General features: G+C 34.8%; 1 protein-coding gene across 7 annotated transcripts in view; it reads left to right on the plus strand.

Moving 5' to 3' along the window:
• LOC131855071 (heterogeneous nuclear ribonucleoprotein 27C) overlaps positions 1-22,540 on the plus strand; it is a 33,140-nt gene extending 10,600 nt beyond the window's left edge. Inside the window, exons 5-12 of one of the 7 annotated variants that reach the window (XM_059206281.1) lie at positions 255-472; positions 1,633-1,823; positions 5,520-5,609; positions 6,950-7,125; positions 11,752-11,836; positions 18,938-19,023; positions 19,644-19,725; positions 21,662-22,540. In XM_059206281.1, the coding sequence (XP_059062264.1) occupies positions 255-472; positions 1,633-1,823; positions 5,520-5,609; positions 6,950-7,125; positions 11,752-11,836; positions 18,938-19,023; positions 19,644-19,725; positions 21,662-21,786 (1,053 nt within the window). In that variant the 3' untranslated portion in view covers positions 21,787-22,540. Of the gene's footprint in view, positions 1-254; positions 473-1,632; positions 1,824-5,519; positions 5,610-6,949; positions 7,126-10,452; positions 11,837-18,937; positions 19,024-19,643; positions 19,726-21,661 lie in introns of those variants that run through there. The other 6 variants (XM_059206282.1, XM_059206283.1, XM_059206284.1 and 3 more) reach the window with 6 other exon arrangements.
• The last annotated feature ends 729 nt before the right edge of the window (positions 22,541-23,269 follow it).

Genomic DNA, 23,269 nt, shown 5'->3' on the forward strand with positions numbered 1-23,269 from the left:
AGAAAACTACGTTATGTATTTAAAGCAGTAAGTAGAGGTAAATGATTTTTTTTTATTGATGATATGGAGGATCATTTTATATTATACTCCCCTCTTGCACTGACGGTATACTCTAGCGAGGGACCAGTGGAGGATGATTATTCAGTTCAGTTAGCTCATCTTGACCAATTGGTACATTGCTATCAACGGGGTCAACAGTCCACATCACTAACTTCCCCGAGGTAGATGGGTTATAAAATAGGATATGTCGTCAGGTGGAGATCAAGCGCGCGGAGCCCCGCGACGGGTCCGGTAAGCTGGGCGCGGGCGGCGGCGGCATGGGCGGCGGAGGCATGAGCGCGCCCGGTGAGGCCCCGCAGGCCGGCCAGTGGGGCCCGCCCGCCGCGCCCATCAACATGATCCAGGGACACAACGGACAGATGGGCGGCCCGCCCATCAACATGCCCATGGCCGGGCCCAACATCATGCAGGGGTCAGTGCACACACCTTGTCTGAACTTTGGAAAATTTTCAATTGTCGTTAGTAATGTTTGCATGTATGTTTGTCAATATTACAACATTTGGTTTCGTACGAAGAAGTCGAGAGTTTCTTATATGGACTCAAATTAGATACAATTTTTTAACAAAAGAATCTAAATCCAAATATTAAAGAAAAATTGGGTCTAATCTCAAAGTATAACCTTTCGAATGAAAAGATTTTTTTAAATAGGTTTATAGGACAGAGTTATGAAGTAACAAACATTAAAAAAAGTAGAGAAATACAGTTGAACTGAGAAACTTCATCTTTTTTTGGAGACGGTTAAAAAATATATTTAAGAAATGTCCAATTTTGAGTTATTGATTCATACTGATTTTGTCTCTAAAATCATGTATTGTGCGGACACCGCGCATATCAGTTTTCCATACAATTGATTTATGCTATACTTATCTAAAGGTGATGGTGCCCTAAATAATTTGGTTTCTTATCGGTGTAATCGGTAACGAGAAAGTTACTTTTAAAAATAACTGTATACAGGTTTATAGTCGTATTCACGACCTCGGTCGTACGTTACATTTCTAGATTTCAGACCTTTATTTTGGAATTAAATTCTGATCTATTAATACTTGTGATCGATCGTCCACATCCAGGCAGTGCCCTCGATACATTGTCGTTGGTACGTTCAGATGTTTGTGGTACACCAACTGGCAATCTAGCATATACTTTTTGATATTATTATCAGAGAGACTATAAAGTTTGCTACAAGTTATTTGTAACGTTTAATAATATTAAAAAAATATTTTTTTAGGAAATTTGTATGTAACTAACTAGTTCGCTATTTTGACGACCAACTTAAAGTTACACTTGTAGCTATCTGTGTAGGGAATTCAGGTTACACTATCCACGTATATTACTTTTTATATTTGCCTGTTTACACATTTGAATTAATCTATACAGCATACATTATAATGCGATGTCAACAGTATTACTACAGACTATTCTGAACATTATATTTATTTTATTATTATTCTACAGGATCAAATTTTTTTTTTACATAAGTTTTTACTAGGTACTTACTCTCTAAAAAGGATTATTATAATTTATTTCCTATGTGCGTGGGCAAGGGCGTGCAGTAAGCGTGTGTTCGGTTGGCAGGTACCAGGGATGGGGCACGTCCCCGGGCCAGACATCGTACGCAGGGTACGGCGCGGCGGGCGCGGGCGCGGGCCCCGGCAACTACCAGGGATGGGGCGCCCCACCCGCGCAGGCCCCGCCCCACGCGCCCGCCTGGCCCGCCACCAACAACTACACGCAGCAGCCGCCCGCGCAGGGATACGGCAGCTACGGTAAAAACACAGCACTAACTCACCCACTTACCAACACACGAGTTCATTCACTAACTTAACACACCCACACATCTGTCGCCTTTTTTGTTGCGACTTTTTGTCTCATGTATTATTTCTGTGTGTCTTGTATTCATTGGTGTTTTTTATATTTATTATTATTATTTTAACTATTATGACTATACAGAAACACAAGTCTGTCTACATATTTCACATTTTTTAAATAATTTATGAAGAAAAAATGTGATGGTGATTCAGATTCAATTTTTTATAGTATATATTGAATACTGCATTAAAAGGTACAGGTGAATTCTGGAGTCCATCATAGGTTTTCTTCTAATTTAAGTAGGATCATTAGATTATGACTATACAAACACTCTCTCCACATATTTCACATTGTCATATTTATTTATCTGGAAAAAATGTGATGGTTAACCAGGTTACATTTTTTGGAATGGTGATACTTACTAGGTGCTGTACCAACAAGTACAGGCGGAAAGAGAGTGAATTCTGGAGTCCATCATAGTTTTTCTTCTAAATTAAGTAAGATTATTAGAGTTGACAGCCGGATTGAAACAACATTGGAAGAAAATGTATGTTCTGCTTTCACTTCATGGAGCATAACTAAGCGGTGATTAAGATTTTGTTCCGTAATAAGAATTTACTTCTTACGAAAATTAGTAAGACATTTAAACGGTTCTGAATACATAACTACGATTAAATAACCTCAAAATCTGTACATATTTGTCGATAATATTGCAAAACAAAATATAGTTTGGTCTAGAATCAATCTTTGTTTCACCTACACATCAAAGGAGCTTTTGAATTATATGGTATTTTTTATATTACGCAATATTTTCCTTAACCATTGAAAGGATTTCGATCTGTCGCTTCTCGATCTTTTTGCAATTGACAGGACATCTGTGGTACTCGTATAATGTCAAGATTGGTAGATAATAGACTGATTTTATGTGGAACAAAATAAATATGTTGAATAAAATATAAAATTTATTTCTAGTCATAATGTCATGTATACACACAACGACATGTTACTTTATTTAGTTAAAATTTACATGTTACCCGTATTGGTCATTTTTCCCGCGGTTCGCCAACGAATTCGTTATCTTCCGTGGTCCGGAGTATTGAGAAACATACTTAATCTTTGTTAGACATTGTAACTTGTATACATCTATTCTTAACTTTTTATTATACTGTAATACTGACTTTAAATATGCGTTGTAAATATAAAACTAGCTATTACCTGTGACTTCGTCTGTGCGAAAAGATAGGCGTTTTGTTTTTAGTTAGTCCTTTCAGTAGTTTTGCTGTGAGAAGGTGACAAACTTACAGACAGCCACACTTTGCATATCTAATGTTACTATGGATATCTTGGGTACTATGTTGTAACAAAATTTAATGATTTCATCATTAATGTTAATTAAGTAGTCAAATATTCAATTACTTACTTTACTTTACTACTTTAAAAAAAAACATTAATTTTTGATCCGTATTGTATGCTATATCTTATTTTTGATAAGTTTTTTTATGTAGATATAATTATTTATGTATTTTTATCACTGGAATAAAATATAGGCACACTATTGAATAGCAAAAGAGACATATAACATTGTTACCAACACTATTTACCACAAATTACTGCTAAATATTAAAAAAAAAAAAAATTTTTAGCGGTTTCATATTCGCCATTGTAAATGACGTATTATTGACGTACATACGCGATAACAATTTAGATAGTGCAAAATAGTATGGGGTGGCCTAAATTTCTAGCTGGCTGACTGTACCTTATCAATAATAACTGTTTATTACAGTGATAATATTATTTGCTTACTCGTAACTGTGTTCCGGTTTCGTCTGAGATATGGCAGTGAATTTATTGGACACTGATCGTTATTTAAAGATTTAGCCCACTAATACTACTGGAACAGCCGGCTTCGCTTAGGTTTTTGTTCTTAGTTACCTTACTTTCTTTGTACATTGTTGTGACGAAAGTAAAGGTGGCATTATAGTCTTTTGGAATAATAATAATAACAATCCAAGACCTAATAATACAATAAAATAGCGTTTTTTAGTCCCAAACTAAGTAGAGCTAGTGTTATGGGTTCTAGATGACTGATATAAATACTTTTTGATATATTTTTGATGCAATTAAATGCATAAATACATGAAAACACCTAGATCAATACCAGCAGTTGTACTAATTAATACAAATACTTGCAATCATATGAGGAATCAAACCCGCTACCATCACTACATACCGAGGCGGTAATGGTATGTAATGGTAACACATAAGGTGTCTACGGGCATCATACGACGTGAGGTCTACGGTGTTCATGTATATAGGCTACGGTTGTTTCTGATCACGGGTGGATCGTCAGATTCTTTATCAATAGTGCCTAAAAATAAAATCTATTCTTATTCAGAACACTTGCAGCATATCACAGCTTTACGTTAAGAAACAAAGATCTGGTCTATTAATACTCGTGATCGATTGTCCACATCCAGGCAGTGCCCTCGATACATTGTCGTTGGTACGTTCAGATGTTTGTGGTACACCAACTGGCAATCTAGCATATACTTTTTGATATTATTATCAGAGAGACTATAAAGTTTGCTACAAATTATTCATAACGTTAATTTAAAATTAGATTTGTAGTTAATCTAGAGTTATCAATTGTTTTTTTTTCCCAATGTTTTTAGAACATGACGTAAGTTTTTGTAGTGTCCTGGGACTTCCTCCATAGGTTTAGCAGCATCCTGAGTTTATAAAGTTTAAAAATTTATGTATTATAAATATATATATAAATTATTTTATTCAAATACTTTTATTAAAAAATATGATTATTTTACGGAACACGTAATACCATTTCATCGATAATTCACGAAACACAGATATCAAGAATAAAATGAATCATTACATTACACATAATAAATTACATGTTTATACTTCCAAATAATAGTATAATAAAAAAAAAGAAATTGTTTTCTTAATAAACTAATTTCAAGTTTTAGTTATAAGTAGTATACAAGTTTACAGCTGGTCAAAAATATGTCGAAATATTTTGTATTTACACCTAGTCCATTTTATTATTTTCTCGGTGACAACTTCGCGTATATTAAAATTGAATGATTAAAGAATTCAATAGTAATTGAAGCTTTTATAAATGTCATTGAGAAAATAATATTTAAAAAACTACACTTAGAATGAAATTTTTAGCACACTCAACATAAGTCAACTATACATTTTAAAATACTGCTATGATTACCGAAAAAAAATATTATATAGTGTGGTATATTAATATATTTTAGACCAGCTTTTCTTAACCTTTAATTTTATTTGACATTTAAATTTGAGCTTTATGTTGTGACAATAGTTTCTATTATTACAGAATGTCGGATATGTCCAATTATTTCTAGGTGCCGCTGCCGAATCTTCAATATTTGTTGTCACAGGTTAAGAAACGCTGGTTAGGGCAATGGGAGATGAGATCGTATGTTAGTATTGTCCGTTAGATTCTTCTGCGATTATTCGCTCGACCAACATTTTAGCCTGGTCTCCGTACATGGATTATGACCATTCAAGACTCTAAAATTAGTTTCTTTCGTACACATGAGCAGTGTACATACTTCGAGGAATAGAGTGGAGACACTATATTGAACGCATATTATTCCATTGTGCAGCTAACTACAGCTCGGCGCCCGCAGGCGCGTCTGCTGGCGGCAGTTGGACCAACTGGAATATGCCGCAGAACTCCAACTCGACTGGCTCTGGTGAGATTTTATTTTGCCCATGTGGGATTAATCCTATCTCGGGTTAGGTCGTCAAATTACACAGGCTCTTGCGAGTTCCATTCCAAAATTTTAGGTTAGGCGGCCATCTTGTTTCGATGACGTCACACGTATTCGGTGTACGATCGTCGTGAGTATAATTTAGTCGAAATTCTCCCGGTCGATTACGGCTGTTTCAGCATCATCAATTCGCCAGGAGTATTTTTAAGTAGGCAACATTATCGCGGTCGGAACAAATTTGAATTTATAAAATTATCATTATTACATTCGTTTGGTCTTTTCGTCGCTTCACTCATTTCATCTCGTTCTAATCTAGCATCATTCACGGTGATCGCCGCGCGTCACGTTCTACAGTGCTCTTACCTTGTTTCATAAATTTTAATTAAGTTTGTGTTTAATTTTGTAATATCATTCTACATATATGTCTCAGACATATAGAATGGTTGTTCAAAATTAGTTACATTATTTTCTAATGTTAATTCATTACTTTACCTGTAATATTACGATTATGTTCGCTACACATAAATCTATCAAAACAATTAGAAATTCAAATAAAAAAGACATTGTCTATATAATTAGTATATAATTTTAAACAGTGTTTGACTGAATATGCTTGCTTGTTTTGTTAGATTTTGTTGTGACGGACAAACATCTAAATTAGCTGCCTACTAACATCACGATTTCAATCACGAATAATAAATGTAATTCTTGATTGATACTGAAGGTTACTTAACATATATTGAAAACGTGATTTTAATAGACGTCTGTAGAGAATATCATTTTAGTACCTATGATATGTGGAGTAAAGTGTCGTTAAACAAAATCTTAGTCACAAATTTGTACCATAGATGTATTAGTTAATATTTTATAAGAGTGCAATTTTTCTTTTTAAGTTTCTAATATGTATTAGTACTTTATGCAAATTCTCTATCATAATTTCATATTCTATAGTTTAGTAAGTAGTTTATAACAGGATTATTATTTATGTTTTCTACAAGAACATTTAACATACTTATTTATAGAGTTAATTAAAATTAAATTAGGCTATAAAAAGATTTATGGTGAAATATGAAAATGTAAAAGGAAAAGTTAGCGTTGCGAAATTATGTACTATGCTAGCTCGTACATACAAATACATTAGAAACCGGATATAACGACATCGGACCCCAAACACGGATGCTATAACCGGATAGTATTTAGACGTACATACGATCTGCAATTTACTCGTTATAACCGGTTTGTAGTGTATGAATGATACGAGACGAGGCCTCTGAGAGGCGTGGTGGTGCAGCGGTTGAGTGTGAGGCGCGTGGTGGTCGCAGGTTCGTACGTGCCGCTGTCGGAGGGCGGCGAGATGTACGGGCGCGGCGCGGGCGGCGGCGGCGGCGGCGGAGCGCCCGCGCTCACCGGCGGCCTCTCCTCGGCCGCGCTCTCCAAGTCCTCGTCCGCGGACTACTCCACCTACCAGCAGTACCCGCCCGCCTACCAGCAGGACCAGGTACGTGCGCCTGCACGCGAGCCCGCGCTCTACCTACCATGAAACCGACCCCAACTGATCCTTGGCCGAACACTATAGTTTTTTTTTTTAATAACTGTGGCTCGGAGTTCCGATGATTTTGGCATTTTTTTTTTATTAAGTATTATCTCTCGCTTTCTTTGTGGCTACAACCTTTTGATCAGACGCTGCTTGTATTATAAACGGTGATTGTTGACAATCTACTAAACAGTATTGCTTAGAAGTTATCATTAATCAATTATACTTGGTATAAGCACATTTAAATAGTCATATTTTTTATTCCACCATGCAATAGAAACGTAGATTTATCACAAGCAGAACGCCTAGAAACTTGCGTGTTGCTCTTAAATAAGTAAGAATGGTCCGTATGCTTCTGTGCCACATATAGTATGAAAAATATAAATTAACAATGTAATCGACATCAATAGAAATGACTGAACTATTTGTTCCTATTATATAAACTCAGTTTTCGGCCAAAAGAACAGTCCGGGTGTAACTGGGCCTATATCCTTTTGCATACGCGTACAACGGAATTTCAGATGGTTCTATCTCACTTTAGCAGTTAGATTATTTATGTCATACAAGTGATAGTCATTTGAAATTTTGTTGTATCCATATTTTTAGCTGACTTACACGCGTTGTGGTTTTATAATAATAATAATGACGATATTTCTAGTTTTGTTCAATTCAGCATTTGTAATTTATTATAATCATGAATACTGCAGTATTGGAAATCGAACTTATATTATTATTACAAGAACTAACAACGCGTTTAGGTGATGTTTGTTGCTTTTTGCGTGCATGTCTCCTGACTATTTAGGGGAAGGAATTACGGCAATTGGTAATATATTCAAAGTTAGATTTAAATATATTTAATATACAAATTGAATATATTGCCATGTCCATATATTCTTAATGTGTGGTGCGTTTGAAAGCGTCATATCCTGGTAAGGATTTGTATCCGTTTTTTAAAGTAAATATGATAATTTATTACATTTAACTCGGATAATGAAAAGAATAAACTATATAATTATTTTAATAAAATTTAATTTTGTACTGATATTTCGTATTTACTATAAAAACGGCTGGATCATATTTTATACGATTTCGAATTAGAATTGAAGATATAAGCATAAAACGGTTGTTTTCTAATTATTTAATATAAAAAGCGTTTTCAATTGTAATTTGAATAGAAATCATGCATGGGAATGGTTGTAAAGTCAAGAAAACTGGTCTTTTGAAGTTTATTAAAAAACGGTTATTTTAATTAATCCTTAAAAATATAGTCTTTTCACTTAATAGTTTAATAGTTTTATTAATATTGAAGTTATCCTCATATCCTTTTCTATTAATTTGTTGTGGATAAAATAATTCTTAGATAAATTAGATCAATTCTGTGCCTTTCTTAAATTCCCAAATGCCTTAACAGAATAGCTTAATTTGTTATCTTAATATTTGCCAAGTTCCATATTAATTATAACATCCGGTGTTGGTGAATTTCTGATTGGTTTTTATCTTATAATACGGTTTTTTTATTCACATTAACACAATTTTCGTTTCACTTAAACATTCAAAGCTTAACTTAAATGTGATCAGAATGAACGTTTGAAGCAATACCTAAATACTGTTTTATGCAGTTTCGTGTTTCAGTCGTATATAATAATGTGTTTATAATATATTAGTAAGAAGTCAAAATATGTAAAAAAAATAAGAACTAAGACATTGTACCTAATACAAATACAAATTTTAAGCAGATTTTATTTAATTTTTTTAAATTTCGTGTTTAATACACATAGCTAATCGGGTCTTAACACGAATAATTTTATGGTAAATAAAGGTATTTACGTCTCACGACATATTTATAGATTGCATTAGCCGTAGTCACGAACTAACAGCGATGTAACCTCGATTGAGAGAGGTAAATATATACTTTTATTTACCATAACATTATTTTGTTAAATTACCCCATTACCTATACAATATATTTGATTTATTATTTTCTTTTCTTAGAATGGATGATAAAATAGTTATCTTTAGAATTATTTTTTGCGTTATGATAAAATAAATTAAACAGTATGAAACACGATCTGCGTCAGTATTATAATGAGTTATGAAGCGAGATTCATTCCTTCACTATTCGGTATTGTATTTGCTGCAGTTTTGTGTGATGTTTTTGCCATGTTAGATGGAAAAAGCACTCTTAGTATCGTTATAAAGTTAATTAACATTTTCTATTTAAATTATAGTAACTTCCATCTAATATGCAATATTAATCGCAAACAATCTTATTAAATTCGAGCAATTATTAGTTTTTAATTCAATCTGTAAAAAAAATATATTGTAATTTAATTATTATTATTTTATTAAATAACTAAAAATAACAACTCATATGGGTGCGTTAATAAAAGTACAGCCAAGTTGATTAATGTAGGTTTTTATATTTTATTTGCAAAATTCCTTCAAGCTTGCTCTGTACCCATTTCCGACTCCATTTATGTATATATGTCCAGCTTATTTCTTTGGTTTTTACCCTGCATATTTGTACATAGCCTGTGTGATATTCATATATCTGAGTGCATGATTGTGAGTTAATATTCCTCCTCCTCCCGATTCGATATGTTGACCGAATGAGTTGCGAGAGCGGAAAGAGTGAATGATTCTATCTATTATCTCTTATTCAACGTAACTCAATTTGGTTGTACTTTACTGGGGTTGTTTGCGCTTCACGTATGAAAGGATCATGGTGACTGGTATCACTCCGGTGAACGAGCGAAATTCAGCGAAAACAATAGTACGCGAGCAGACAATATGTATCGCGGCTGAAATGCAGCATGAATTATATATAGAGCCATTAGTTTGCCTCCCTTGCATCTGTGTGCTGTGTTCCGATTGCTTATTATATACCATATACTCTCGGATATAACGCCCACTTCTGTGCATGTTTTCAGTGGCGAGAATCAATGTGCGATGTCTTTTTGATTTTATGAGCTATGCTGCGGTTCATTATGACGCGGCGCTCCATGATACACTAGCCGCTCCTTCGAGACATATTATAGTTGACAGTCGCACCGCTATCCATAGTGAAAAATCAAGAAGATTAGTGTTGTTATCGAGTTTCGCTGAAGGTCTCTCATCACCGCCCCACCGCCTCCCGTCCCAGATCCCTCCTCGCCTTACTCTTCATCTTGCCCTTGGGGATATTCACACGCTTTGGTCCATCTTCACGCGCTGCGCTACTTACATAAATCAGCTAAAAGATACGACATTGTGGCGAGTGGGACTTTATGTCGTGTAATTCTTCTTTTCCAGTTGGTCGATCAGGGCCCACAAGAGTGGCTTCTCCAGAAAGACAATTAGAGATAAGGGCGGGTTACGGATGAGGGGATGTCGCGAAATACTGGCAATTTTCTCACTATGGACGGTTCGGTTTATGCGACGATATTGCGCGCGATCATCAAAAAGCCATCGCATAGCACTAGATATAAGCTTTACCTTAGTATCATTCAATATTCATATTGCATTTTGTAGCCGTGCGAGATGATTCAATCGGTTTGTGTCATCTCAACACTTGTAAATTGGCATTTAAAGTACAAATTAGTAAAATTTGGATTTTCTCATATTGTTACAGGTTCATTAATAGTTAATTTAAAGGTTAAAAATAATATTAAGAGCTGTACTTTAAGTGTTCAGAGATAATTACTATTCTGTTAAATGTAACCATCGCAGAAATTAATAATTTACAAAATTGTGTTAAAATATCATGGGGGCATCACCGAATGCGGCCTCGCTCGACTAGTACATAATTCTTGCTGACATGATCCTTGTGATGTAATAAAATGTAATAATACAATGACGTCCTGGCCTCATTTCGATCCTCCATGACTCGGGACGCGCCGTAGCCGATGCCTCGGGCACACGTTCGTTGCAAACGTATCCGCGTAGCGCATCGACGCGCCCATGTCCGAAATGTGGGTGCAGTGTGACCATATCTAGCGGTTTTTTGGCAACATTGACGTATTGAATATAATATTTTGTAACATGTAAATTTTTCTTATTTCTAAATTCTGTTGATTTGTATATGCATGCATAGTGTAATGATAAACTCACCGCCGGGTTTGTTTTATTTATTTAGTTATTTTATAATATTATGTATTAATGTATGTACCGTTTTGATTGTGTTGATTTGCTTTTATTAAATTCTAAACTATATCTAATATAATGGGATCGATAATAATTGTAAAAGTCAGTAATAAAACAAAATTTATAAGAATGTAGTTAGATACGAAAGTATCGATCAAAAAAGCTTACATTTATCATGTCGATGGATGAGGAATAGTATTTGTAAAGTACAATTAAATTTTTTTTCATGCTTATTTAGAGATATAATTTTGTTTTATGGTAAATACAGTCGACAGTATTTAGATATTTTTTTAAAAAGAGTCCGTAGTAGGCCGTGGGACGTGCAGGTACGACACAGGTTAGCATATGGTGACACTGCACGGACGGGTCGGGCGCGTGTGGAGGCGTAGGTAGGGCGTAGGCCGGAGGCGTCGGCTCGGGCGCCCGGCCGGTGCCGGGTGAGCCCGGTGTAACTGTGCGCGATGGTAGGGCTCGTCGTACGGCGGCGGCGGCTCGCGCGCGTACGGCGCCGGCACCGAGTACCACGCGGGCGCGCCCGCCGCGCAGCCGCCAGGTGTGCACGCCCACCCGCACCACGCGCCCAAACACTTCAACGCCAACGAGTTTAACAAGGAGTGGCCGGCCGCATAATAGCGCCCGCACGCGCACGCGCACCCCACGCCGCCACACCGCACCGGGTTACATATGTACCCGCCGGACCGCTGCAACTACCTCGTCAAGACGCGGTACACCCGGACCGTGCTCTCGATAGCGCAGTTCGACCCGTCGCGCCGGTAGACCGGCCTCGTATATATGTAATCCTCTGTGACACCACACACGTCATAACCGCACGCCTGATGTACCGTCTGTACCGCGCACCCGCGTCGGCGAACGTTCCGTGCGCGTCGACCTCTATCTGTTCCCGGACGATTCGTTAGATTTCATGTTAATACTGAAATTCGTGGCTTAAGTTGCGCTGACGTAGCTATTGTCTATGTTTTTTCGTATTTGTGGTCGTATTCAACTTGAAATTTTTAGAGACGCTTTTGAACCGAAAGGATTCGTTCCGCTATGTTTGTATTATAGTGGTAAAGCTTTTGCGACGCTTGTGCGTGTACAAACGGTTTTCAGTCGTAATACGACACCATCGACCATTATAAAGAGACACAATCTAGGAAAACATGACATGTAATGTCTAAGGACCCATCAGTTTATTTGTAGTCGTCCCATTTTTAATAGTAAATTTATGAAGTTTTTAATACAATTTTACCACGGCACACGTTAGATATAGTGAATTTTTATATCAACGTCAATTTATTTAAACACTTAAGTAAACGAACGATATATTTAGTATTTTAAAAGAATAATTATAACATACAAACGAACGTCATATTTGACTATTAGTATGTAAAGTTAAAAATACGCAATATAGCCTTCGCAGGCGTTAAAGTCAATAAAAAACTGCATCAACACAAACCCACACGTATAAGTAAAGTAAGGACATTAATTTTAATATTAAATAAAAAATAGTATAACACTGACAATCAGTAGATTTTTTCTTGAGCTTGTTACTAATTTAATAAGATTTAAAAAATGATCCTGTTAGGATTTGCCACTTGCGGCATCGCTATCTCTGAACGCTCTTTAAGAGAGCTAATGATATTATCGGGATTATATTGATTGAATTCGGCGTTTTACAAATGCGTATTCATGATATTACTCGGCCCGAAGTTTTCGCGACCCCTCTTGGACGCTGGAGTACCCATAATTATATGTACATGCGTGTACAACTTTTTTTTATAACTTTGCTTTTAATATTCTTTTGGATGTGGGCTTCTAGTGAAGGGTTTATTTTACTTCACTCTTTCTAATTATCAATCATTTGATTTGTTTTAATTTTGTTCAAAGTTTTAAAATGATTTCTTTTAATCGTAGCTATTGTTGTTCGATGGGATCTCACTATTTCACGTAGTGTTGTATCGCTTTATAGTAGGTAGTAGTAAGACGTAAGTAAGTGGCGCGTATCGGCGCGTGGCCCGGTACTCAGTAGGACGCCGGGGCTCAGTAGAGGCGAGGGCGCAGCCCGACGGACGCTCGCGGGCCTCACATTTGACAGACACTGTTAAACAAAGCCAATTTAGGGAAAATGACCTAAAACTTAACTTAAGCTATAATAACTTGTATAAATATTTGGTATATATATCGGTATGTATGTTTAATATTAGAATTTTGGTTATACTACACACACTAGACATTAGGAAAAATGGTAGAGATGTAATGAAATAATTATGTGTTAATATTTAAACAAAACATAGTATGACTGAACGTGATTATATTTTAATTTATTCCCGTTTTTAAAAGGGGAGCAATCTGTATAAATATTCGTAATTATAATTTGTTTACTATGATATGCATTTTAGTTTTTTATCGCAATTTTAAGTTGATATTATGGAATTTATATTTTTAATGAATTAAATTTACCTGCCAAATTATGAAATGGAGCAAACGATAACGTTGTATGTGTTAAGTAAATGAAGCTCAAGCATTTAGGATATAGAAGTGGGCCGCGCCGCCGGTGCGTCCCTGCGGCCCGGCCCGAGCGCCGCACCCCCCGCGACCACCCCTGTATATATACTTGCTTGTGTGTAAAGCATAATTTTAATGGATTCTCTCGTCACCTATGTAGTTTTAAAGTTTTAATTTATGATTGCCAAATATTTTTAAAACTGTATAGAGCTTTCGACGGCCGCTGCGGCCCGTATGTTAGTCGTATCATAATGTTTACCAGCGCGGATGCGGCGCCCGCTCGCCCGCCTCCGTTACAAAGTGAGTTATAATTTAAAATAACATTGTTAGATTAAATTTAATGTTAGTCCTTTACTGTACTATATCGCTCAATGATTTGACCGATTGACTGATTAAAATTTTAGTGGTAAGCTAAGTAATTAATTGGGAGCGCTCGGGGCGAGCGCGCGGCGCCGCCGCCACATGACAGTGTTTGGATCATTATTTGTTGTAATATTATCTTAGAGTTTACGGACGTACTGATAGGCTGCCCGCCCCCGTACGGGCGGCAGTTGTTCCTTTAATTTTAAATAATTAATATGACCGCCGCCGGTGGCACGGCGCGGACGATAAGATTTGTTATAATAAATGTTTTAAATAGACAAATTGTTGATTACATTGAAGCATAATTTGAAAGTTAGAATAGGGTTATTTAAGATCGCTCCGTAAGTAAAGTATAATTTATCTATGAGGAATATTGAGGTGTATAAGCAAATTTTTATAAGTGACTCGGTCCGGGGCGAGGGGTGCGGAGTCCCAAATTTAACGGTTAAAACATAGTGAAAATGCCTTTTACATTGTGATTGTTCATATGTTACGTATATAACATTCATATTGGAAGATATCTTATAGATCTATTATATAACAGACTCGACTGAGACGCAATCAGTATGTAGGACTTGAAACTCGTACATTGTAACAATAAATGAAATAAATTGTTAACTATTCGACGTGGGTGCCTAACTGCCCATTAGGTTACGTATATAGTCGTGCCGATTAGTGCCGCTTCGTTTACTCTTCGTTCCTATGTTAGTTAGGTTAATTTGTTTCTATTCATTCCTCGGTATCGGTATCGTATTGTCTACTGTGTAGTCGTTCCTTTCGGTCGTACTAGTATTTATAATGTTCATAACGCTTACTATAATGTCCATTTGTTCATACTAACCCCCCGCTCGATCGCTCGCTGCTGTCCTATGTACTTTAGTTTCATACGGTCCTCTCTTCGGTGATAAGTTCGCATTGTCAATTCCATCATTCGGTTTTAATTGTTACTTACTGTAGGTTTAATGTGTACAACCACCGATGTAACGATGAAATTGTTCACCCCTGTTTTAATATTAGGAAATGATGCCTTAACAAGTGTTAAGTGGATGTATAAACAATTTTATATTATGTTAATTTCAGTGATATTGATTAGCCCTAAGATGTTAAGATAATGGGACTCGGGCCCCGCACTCACAAACCTTTGGAACAATTAAGAACTTAGTTTGTAATGAATCAACATGGCAATCTTATATTTAACATAAAGAGTATAATTTATTTAAATAAAATTATGGTATGTATTAGAAATTTTAGATTTACTCAAACATTAAACTTAGTGCAAATTATTGTGAAAATCAATTGATGAGACTATTTATATGGGTTTTAATTATTATTATATAGGAGAAAACATAAAATATTGGATGAATTTATTAATTAAAAATAGTTAGCAAAATACAAATACGGTAAGACTCTTTAGAGGCTGGTCTGTCAAATGGCGACATCGCGCGGGCGTGCGACGCGCGCGCTCTGCGTCTCTACTGCGACAACAAAACAACAAACAACAAACAACAAACAACTCGTACTCAGGTGGCCACTCACGGCCCGCTACCAATATATACACAACATGCCGCCACGGTGCGTGCGCACGCATCCGTACGCAACCGTACGCGACCGTACGCACTCGGAATATAGACACATACACAAACACACCACGATTTATAATTATGTAGACAGTGTACGTTGAATAAAATTATGTGTGAAAATATTAAAAGTATTTTGTACAAACCGTGAGTGAACACAACACTTGCAACATTTTGCATTTTAATATTACACTGAGTAATATCGACATAAGATATGATATACTGTATCTTAATATTAATATTAATGTTTATGGAATAATATATTTAAATCATGGCTTATAACAGTAGTACTGTTGTGTAGTTAACCCTTCAAGTCTTGTTTGTATTACTTTATATTATAGTGTACGCGGTTTTTATATGTGTATGTTTATTCAGTAGATATATTATAATGAAACCATGTTTGTGTAAAAGTGTATTTTGGTATTATTATAAAGTAACTTAGCCGCACATAGCACGGCTCGGAGGCGGCCGCCGCTAGCTGGCCGCCCGCCCGCCGAGCGGTACATTAATACATTTATTATCGTAATTGACTAATTATACAAGACCCCTAGTAATAGTTAGTATAGCACCAACTCTTATTAAGTTCACCTTGGACTCGTCTTAGTAAATTTTAATAAAATATAATAATTTGCATTTAGAGTGTGTTGTCCGCCGACTGTTTTTAATTGTAGTCAACACGGCTGACATTAAAAACAATGCAGGTATTATTAATTATAAAAAAAAACCTCATATTTATACTAGAATTTAATATAAATGTAATTATTGAATCCATTTTATGATAAAATTGCACAGGCTTTACATTTAATTAACATTAATTATTATAAAACATAGGGCAAGTTGTTGTTATTATTTCTGTTTTAATTAAAAAAAATTGATGTTAATTATTTTTTAAACTATATTTTTTTATAGTGGATTAAAGTACATAATTCTCGATCTATAATAGATTACAAAATTGTTAGGTGAACTATCGACTGATGTACAATATTTAAAGTAATGTTTACTCATGGCAGTATATAAGTTTACTTACGCCGCCCATGTAGCGGGCAGCTGTATTTATACAAACATGTGTATTAATTTCATATAATGTAATTAATTGGAGGCGGCCCCCGCGACCGAAGCCAACAAATTAAGCATGTTACAATTGTAAGACTATTATCTAGATTTGTTATAATCTTATAATATGTAATCTACATACTATACTTAGCCCTAAAGTTGAGCATAATGACTGCGTGAAGCCTAGAGAGGGTGGGCAGAGGGCGCGCGCGCTCGTGTCGCGGTCGATTCCGCACTGAGTGGCGCGCGCCCTCCGCTCGCTCCCACATAAGTTTACTTTATGTTCGTTATATAAAAGGGAAAATTATGATAGACTAACATGGACGTCCTTGTTATTTCTTGTTTACATTGATTACCTAATGATAATTAGTTAATTACGGTTCTAATTATTAATTTTAAACTAAAACACTAATTAAGATAAATCCTTGTACGCAATGAGTTGTTCGATATAATAATAAAGTGCTATCACGACATAACACGAGAGTTTTTCGACGTAGTGTTAATGCATTATTCATATTAGGTATTTTGGGTATATATTAGTGTTAGATATAACAGATAACATATAAGTATGTAGTTTGTAATGTAATGGAAAATAAAAAAAGTTTTTGTCGTAGTTTTCTATTGTTAAGCTTCTTCTATCTTAATGGATTAAGTAATACTACTGGTTATTGATTAAATATTAATATTACCATTGCAAATACTTGAGACATCTTATGATGAAATATATATCTACATTAAGAACATTATTGAACTTAGATAATTAAAAGGAATCAAAAATTTAAAAATAATACTGGCATTTTTAATGGTTGTCCCTCACCCTTAGTAACCCTAGTACTAGTAGCAACCCTGGTCATCGCTGCCGATTACTATTCTGAGTTATCATAATTTTTGTTTTTATATCGTGACATAAAGTTTTGTACCTCCCCCCTCATAATAGTCTTACACCACTAAAAAACCTAAAATGATAATCTAACAACATATGTAGGAACGTAACTAGAGTCCACGATCAGCCGATTCAATTAATTACCGACACATTCATATCTCGTTCCTATTGCACTCAATATGTAAATATATTATAGTATTCAACCTCTACTAACACACTAATAACTCACTCCCTTATTCATAAAAAGAATATTCTACTTGTTTCGACCTTTTCTTTCGAGTTATGGTCTTAATTTGAAAGAATGGGACAAAAGTAATAAAACAGTACCGTTTTTAGTGCATTTATTTTTATGAATAAGGCCGTTTATTACACTTTTCATATTACTGTCATTGAACACATTTTTTAATTTCAATTTATATTTGTCCCAAATGGTTTGAGTATACATTTTAATTATTTAAATATATATATTTTTTTATATATAAAGGTTTGGATTGTAAATTAAAAAGATTAACTATTCAATGTCTTGTAATGGAATTGATAATGATAATAAAGCAGCATGTTATCAGCACAGTATAGTGTGACCGTGTAAAAGTTGTTTAACTGTGCTGTTCAGGGATGAGGTGCTCTCATGCTGATGGACAACAGTAACATCAGCGAGCACTTGCAATAGATGCTTCGCAAATTTATTATTTATTTATTAATTAAAATAATAAATTAAAAATAATTATTTGTTAAATTTTCCAATTGTCTATTCTAAACATTTTTACAATCCAATACCTCATCAATAGTTATTCAATGTGGCTGTCGCATGTTGGGTTACAATCCGTTCTTTTTTTTTTAGGTTATTTTTTTTATTTAAATGGCAGTTTGGGTGTCTATTATGTACTAACTGTATCTAGTTGTAACTGCCTGCATGATTTCGGGTAACTCTGTACAGAAAATTTCATTAAAATCAGCCGTTTGGGCATGGCGAGTAAACAACCAAAACATACAATCCTTCTGAATTTTTAATTTTTGTTGTTATATCCTGCTCAATAGAGCAAGGTGTTGTTAAGTGTAGGGAATACAGTTACTGATAATTGTATCAGGTTGATCTCTACGTATCTAGTATGGATATGGAGAGTGCATTCTTGAAAATCACAGTTTTAACAGAATTTTTGATAATTGTGCTCAGTTTTTAAATATTTCCTACTCTTGTCAGGGCTTGTAATATTTCAACAAGAAACTAGTCAACTGACTACTGACTGAATGCTATAACAGTGTGTTGTGACAGAGGGTGACGGCGTGGGTAGTAATGCCGGCAGTCCCAAGTTCCTGAACGTGGCACAGATGAGTGATGCCATCGGATCACCCCCACAGGTTTAATAAGTGTTTATGTAGTTTAGTTGTGACATATAAAACTCACCTCAATTGTAACTAGTATACAATCTTGCTTAAGTCTACAGGATGGGGCTTTTCAGGCGTTCATAGCCTATGGTAACCGTTTAGATTAGACTCGAATAACTCGTAAATGGGCAGTTTAATCAAGAAATATGTTTTGTTAAGTGTGTTATTTAGTGTTAACAAACTACGGTAATAGGATCAAAACTAGAAAAAAGGCAACAAAAGTAACAAACAGTATGCCAATTTTTTTTTTAGTAAATAATTATTTTTTATAAAATAAAAATAGCTCACCTAATTTCTTATACATTAATTATCTGCTAATGAAAATTCCATCAAACCCAGCCGTTTCAGAGATTAATAAGATAATCGTCATTTTTTTGCATTAATTCTTAAATGTGATTATAGTATATACTTTCATAGATATTTAGTGAAACGCAGTTGATATGTAATCAACTCTCAAACAGACTTCAATTTTATTTATTTATATAGATATTCTATTCTAGTCTACACAAATAAAAAAATTTAAAAGTATACGTTTATTCTTTAGTGAACATATTTGTTTCGGAACGTCGTAAAACCATTATAAACTGTATCAGGTGCCGATGATATACTGTGGGGGTATGGTGTCACCTCAGCCATCGTTCTGTAACATTTCCGACCTATCAGCATCAGTGTCAGGTGTCTGTCCCAACAGTTATTACAGTAATCTCGTATTTACTTACTTATCAAGTAGGATTGCTGTTAAATAGATTCACTTCCTAGTGGAGAAGTGTTTTAGTAAGTATATAACAGTTTACCATTGGGCCGTATGCTTCATTGCCACAATCTTAGTATTAAAAAGTAATACTTAGAAACATGTAGCGTGTAGTTCATTAAAACAGTGATACTAAATTGAGGATGTTTATTTTAAATATATAAGAGTGGACTTGCATTATTAGGTTCAGACTCGACGGCCAGTGCGGACAACACCGTTCGATTAGTGCATTTCCAAAAACGGTTCTAATTGGATGGAGTCCTCGGCACGGGCCGTCCAGTCTAAACGGGTCTCTAATAAGACTAAACTTTACATTGATTCCAAAAATGTCGTTATCTGGTTCATTCGTATAATTTCTTATTCCCATTTTTAATAACATACCTTTACCTTTAATAATATACAGTTGGTAAGGAAATTTTATACTTAAAAATTTTTATGTAAAACATTCGGTTTTTTTAAACTAATGTTAGGGTTATTATTAATAAATAAACAAAACATATTGTAACTATTGAATGTTACTGTACTGTATTCTTCATATGACAGAAATTAAACACTTAGATTATTTTCAAATCGGTGATAATGTAATGGTTTCCCTCCTGCGCATACGGCATACGCTGGCGGAGCACCAGTGGAGGATGATAAGATGAACATTAGGTCAGATCAGTTTGCCCATCTTGATTCTCATCATCGGCTTCTTCCTTATCCTATTTATTTGGGGTCGGCGTAATATGTTTTTCGCTTCCATTTTTGCCCATCTTGATTATATAAACATAACCATGACGGTTTCCAGGTGTAACCGCGTGGAGGTCAACCCGATATGGTACATTGTTAGCAATAAGATCATCAGTCCACATTACTAACAATTCCCTTTCCCTTATACACTGTAATAGTTAAAATAGGTTTTTAGGGAGTTTTAGTTTTTATTAGGATGTATAGTTAAGGTTACTAGGACTGTAGAAGTTCGGCATGGTCTGTCAATATTAGAGGTGGTTACTCTTGTTGGTGGAATGTGGTGCGTGGTGCGGTAAGTTTCATTTTTTTATTATTATTCTAATTACTAAGTATTGCTAAATCGAAGGACGTAATGTAGCAGTAGTGTTTACCATACATCTTGCAGTGTTCGCGGGTTCGACTCCCGCACAGTACAAACATATTAATGAGTATGATTGTTTTTGTCTGATTGTTATCCATAGATGCCAGCGTTTACGATATAGGCTGGCGGGGAGGATCAGGGAAAAATAATAAGATGAGCATGAAGTCAGGTCAGTTAACATATCGTAGCGAATTTACAAAAAGTACACCACGATGGTTTTCAAGGGGAACCGCGTAGACGTCGATTTGACATGTCCCATGTCCCGATTACTAACAATCTTTGCTGGTCCTTTATATGTACTTAATTCTTATTTAATATGTATATTTTTTTAATGGATGGTAAGATATAAAATGAAACCGAGGTCAAGTCAGTTAGCCCCTTATGACAATTCACTAGGGATTTATTATGATAATTTCGAAGGGGCACCGCGTGGAGGTCAACCTTACATAGTTACAATTCTAGCAATGGGGTCAACAATCCACGTTACTAACAGCCTTCTGCCCTCCTAATATGTATATTGAGTGTGTTTGTATTTGTAAATATAATATAAATGAATATTCCGTAAGTTGTTTAGTATTCATAGTAGTACTAGCCTTGCATAGTTTGGGACTAGAAGGAGCTATCGTAAAATATTGGGTTAATATAACACTAAATCATGGTAATATAAAATTAAAGTTGAATTTAGTATAACATATTTATGTTAAAAATACACAATTTTAGTTTAATGATATTTTTGTGATCGTGAATTTATACTGTCCATAATACAGGTGATGATTATGAGTACACCGGCGGTTCAGGAGATGGATACCAGAGATCTTCTAAGCGCAGCTACCATGGAACATCTTCCAGCGGCACTGCATCAGCATCTTCTTACCACCCCTATAGGCGTTAACCAGTGACCGCTGGACCCACTACCTCTTTTATAATTATGTTATCCTAGTACACCTACATTGAGGCGACGCGATATTTGTGTAGTTTTTTTCGACTTGAAATATCAATGTAGTTTTGAGAGTCGTTGAAGACAGCTATGTCAAGTAATATAACGTCAAAACTTGTAGGTATTGCATGTATTATATATTTTTTAAACTACAATCATAGGTTTATACTAGGTTTTTAACGGATACGAGTCTAGGAAAGTCTCGCTGAAGTATTTTGGATATGTTTATTACAACTGCGGTTGCTCTCTCCATCTCGAATTTTATTGACAAATATCCGATAGTTTAGTTTTAATCAATCTTGAACAAAATGGAAGTATACATGTTCTTGTAAACATTTTTTTAACTATGTGTAGTGTGGGCATGGCATCCATAGTATATATATTAGCATATATAACTCGTATCAATCAATTAAGACATGTACAGAACATAAACTCGCAGTTAATTTACTACTCTACATTTTAAGATAGCGTTAGTTACAAATTTTATATATTCATATTCATTAAGATTCGTAATCTGATTAGATACATTTTATATTTATACCGCCTTATACACAATTACGCGAGTCTAAAAACATATTTTGATATTGAACTGTTTTACTTTATTATATAAACCACAGGACAAAAAAAGTGTGTGCGTGTTGGCGATAGTGGTTTTCTAAGTAATTTCTTATCACTATCTTTCTGTCTCCTTCTTTGTTCTGTGATATAAATGGATTTTTTACCATAATGATTAGGAGTTTATTCCGTTTATATAATGTTTACATTTATACACGACTCTGAGTGTTTGTTGAAATATTTGTCGTCTTCTATCCAAATATTTCCTTCATTTTAAAGAAAGGGACAAAATACGGACTTTTCAATTGCATTTGTAAATTTTCAGTAAATTGATTAAAGGCGGTATAGGTATAATATGATTTTCATTCACAAAAATAGTGACTAGGGAAGAATCTTGTTAATATTTAGACGTTGAGATGAATTGAAAGTTTATGTAATAGTTGACTGTAATTGAAATTAATTCTTCCTGTTTCGTAACTGACCGTTTCATGTCGAAATTTAAATGTATTTTTCTATAAAGTATTCAAAAATTCCATATAATTCCTCGAAGAGTTCATATTGTATGTAGATACATGTACTCATGTATATTGTTGTTTATTGAATGTGTAGTGACATTCTATTTCATAAATAAATCATGTGTAAGTAGAGTATGTTTTGTTTGACCTTATGAAAAATATAACGGTGCAAACGTATATGATTTTTTTACTTTAGTACATACTGTCTCGTTTTGAATCTTGAAGTTGAAAATTGAGTTCTGTTGTTACTCTTGACTACGTGTATTTTTGTTTAATAAAAGTACTAATTATCTTAAGTTTTATTTAAATTATCAGAAAGACTGGTTAGATGTATCCTATCTCAGACAAGTTTGCGCTTGTTGTTTTTG

This window comes from Achroia grisella, unplaced genomic scaffold, assembly GCF_030625045.1.
Source record: "Achroia grisella isolate CSIRO2021 unplaced genomic scaffold, CSIRO_AGI_Agris_v1 utg1295, whole genome shotgun sequence".
Taxonomy (NCBI): Eukaryota; Metazoa; Arthropoda; class Insecta; order Lepidoptera; family Pyralidae; genus Achroia; species Achroia grisella.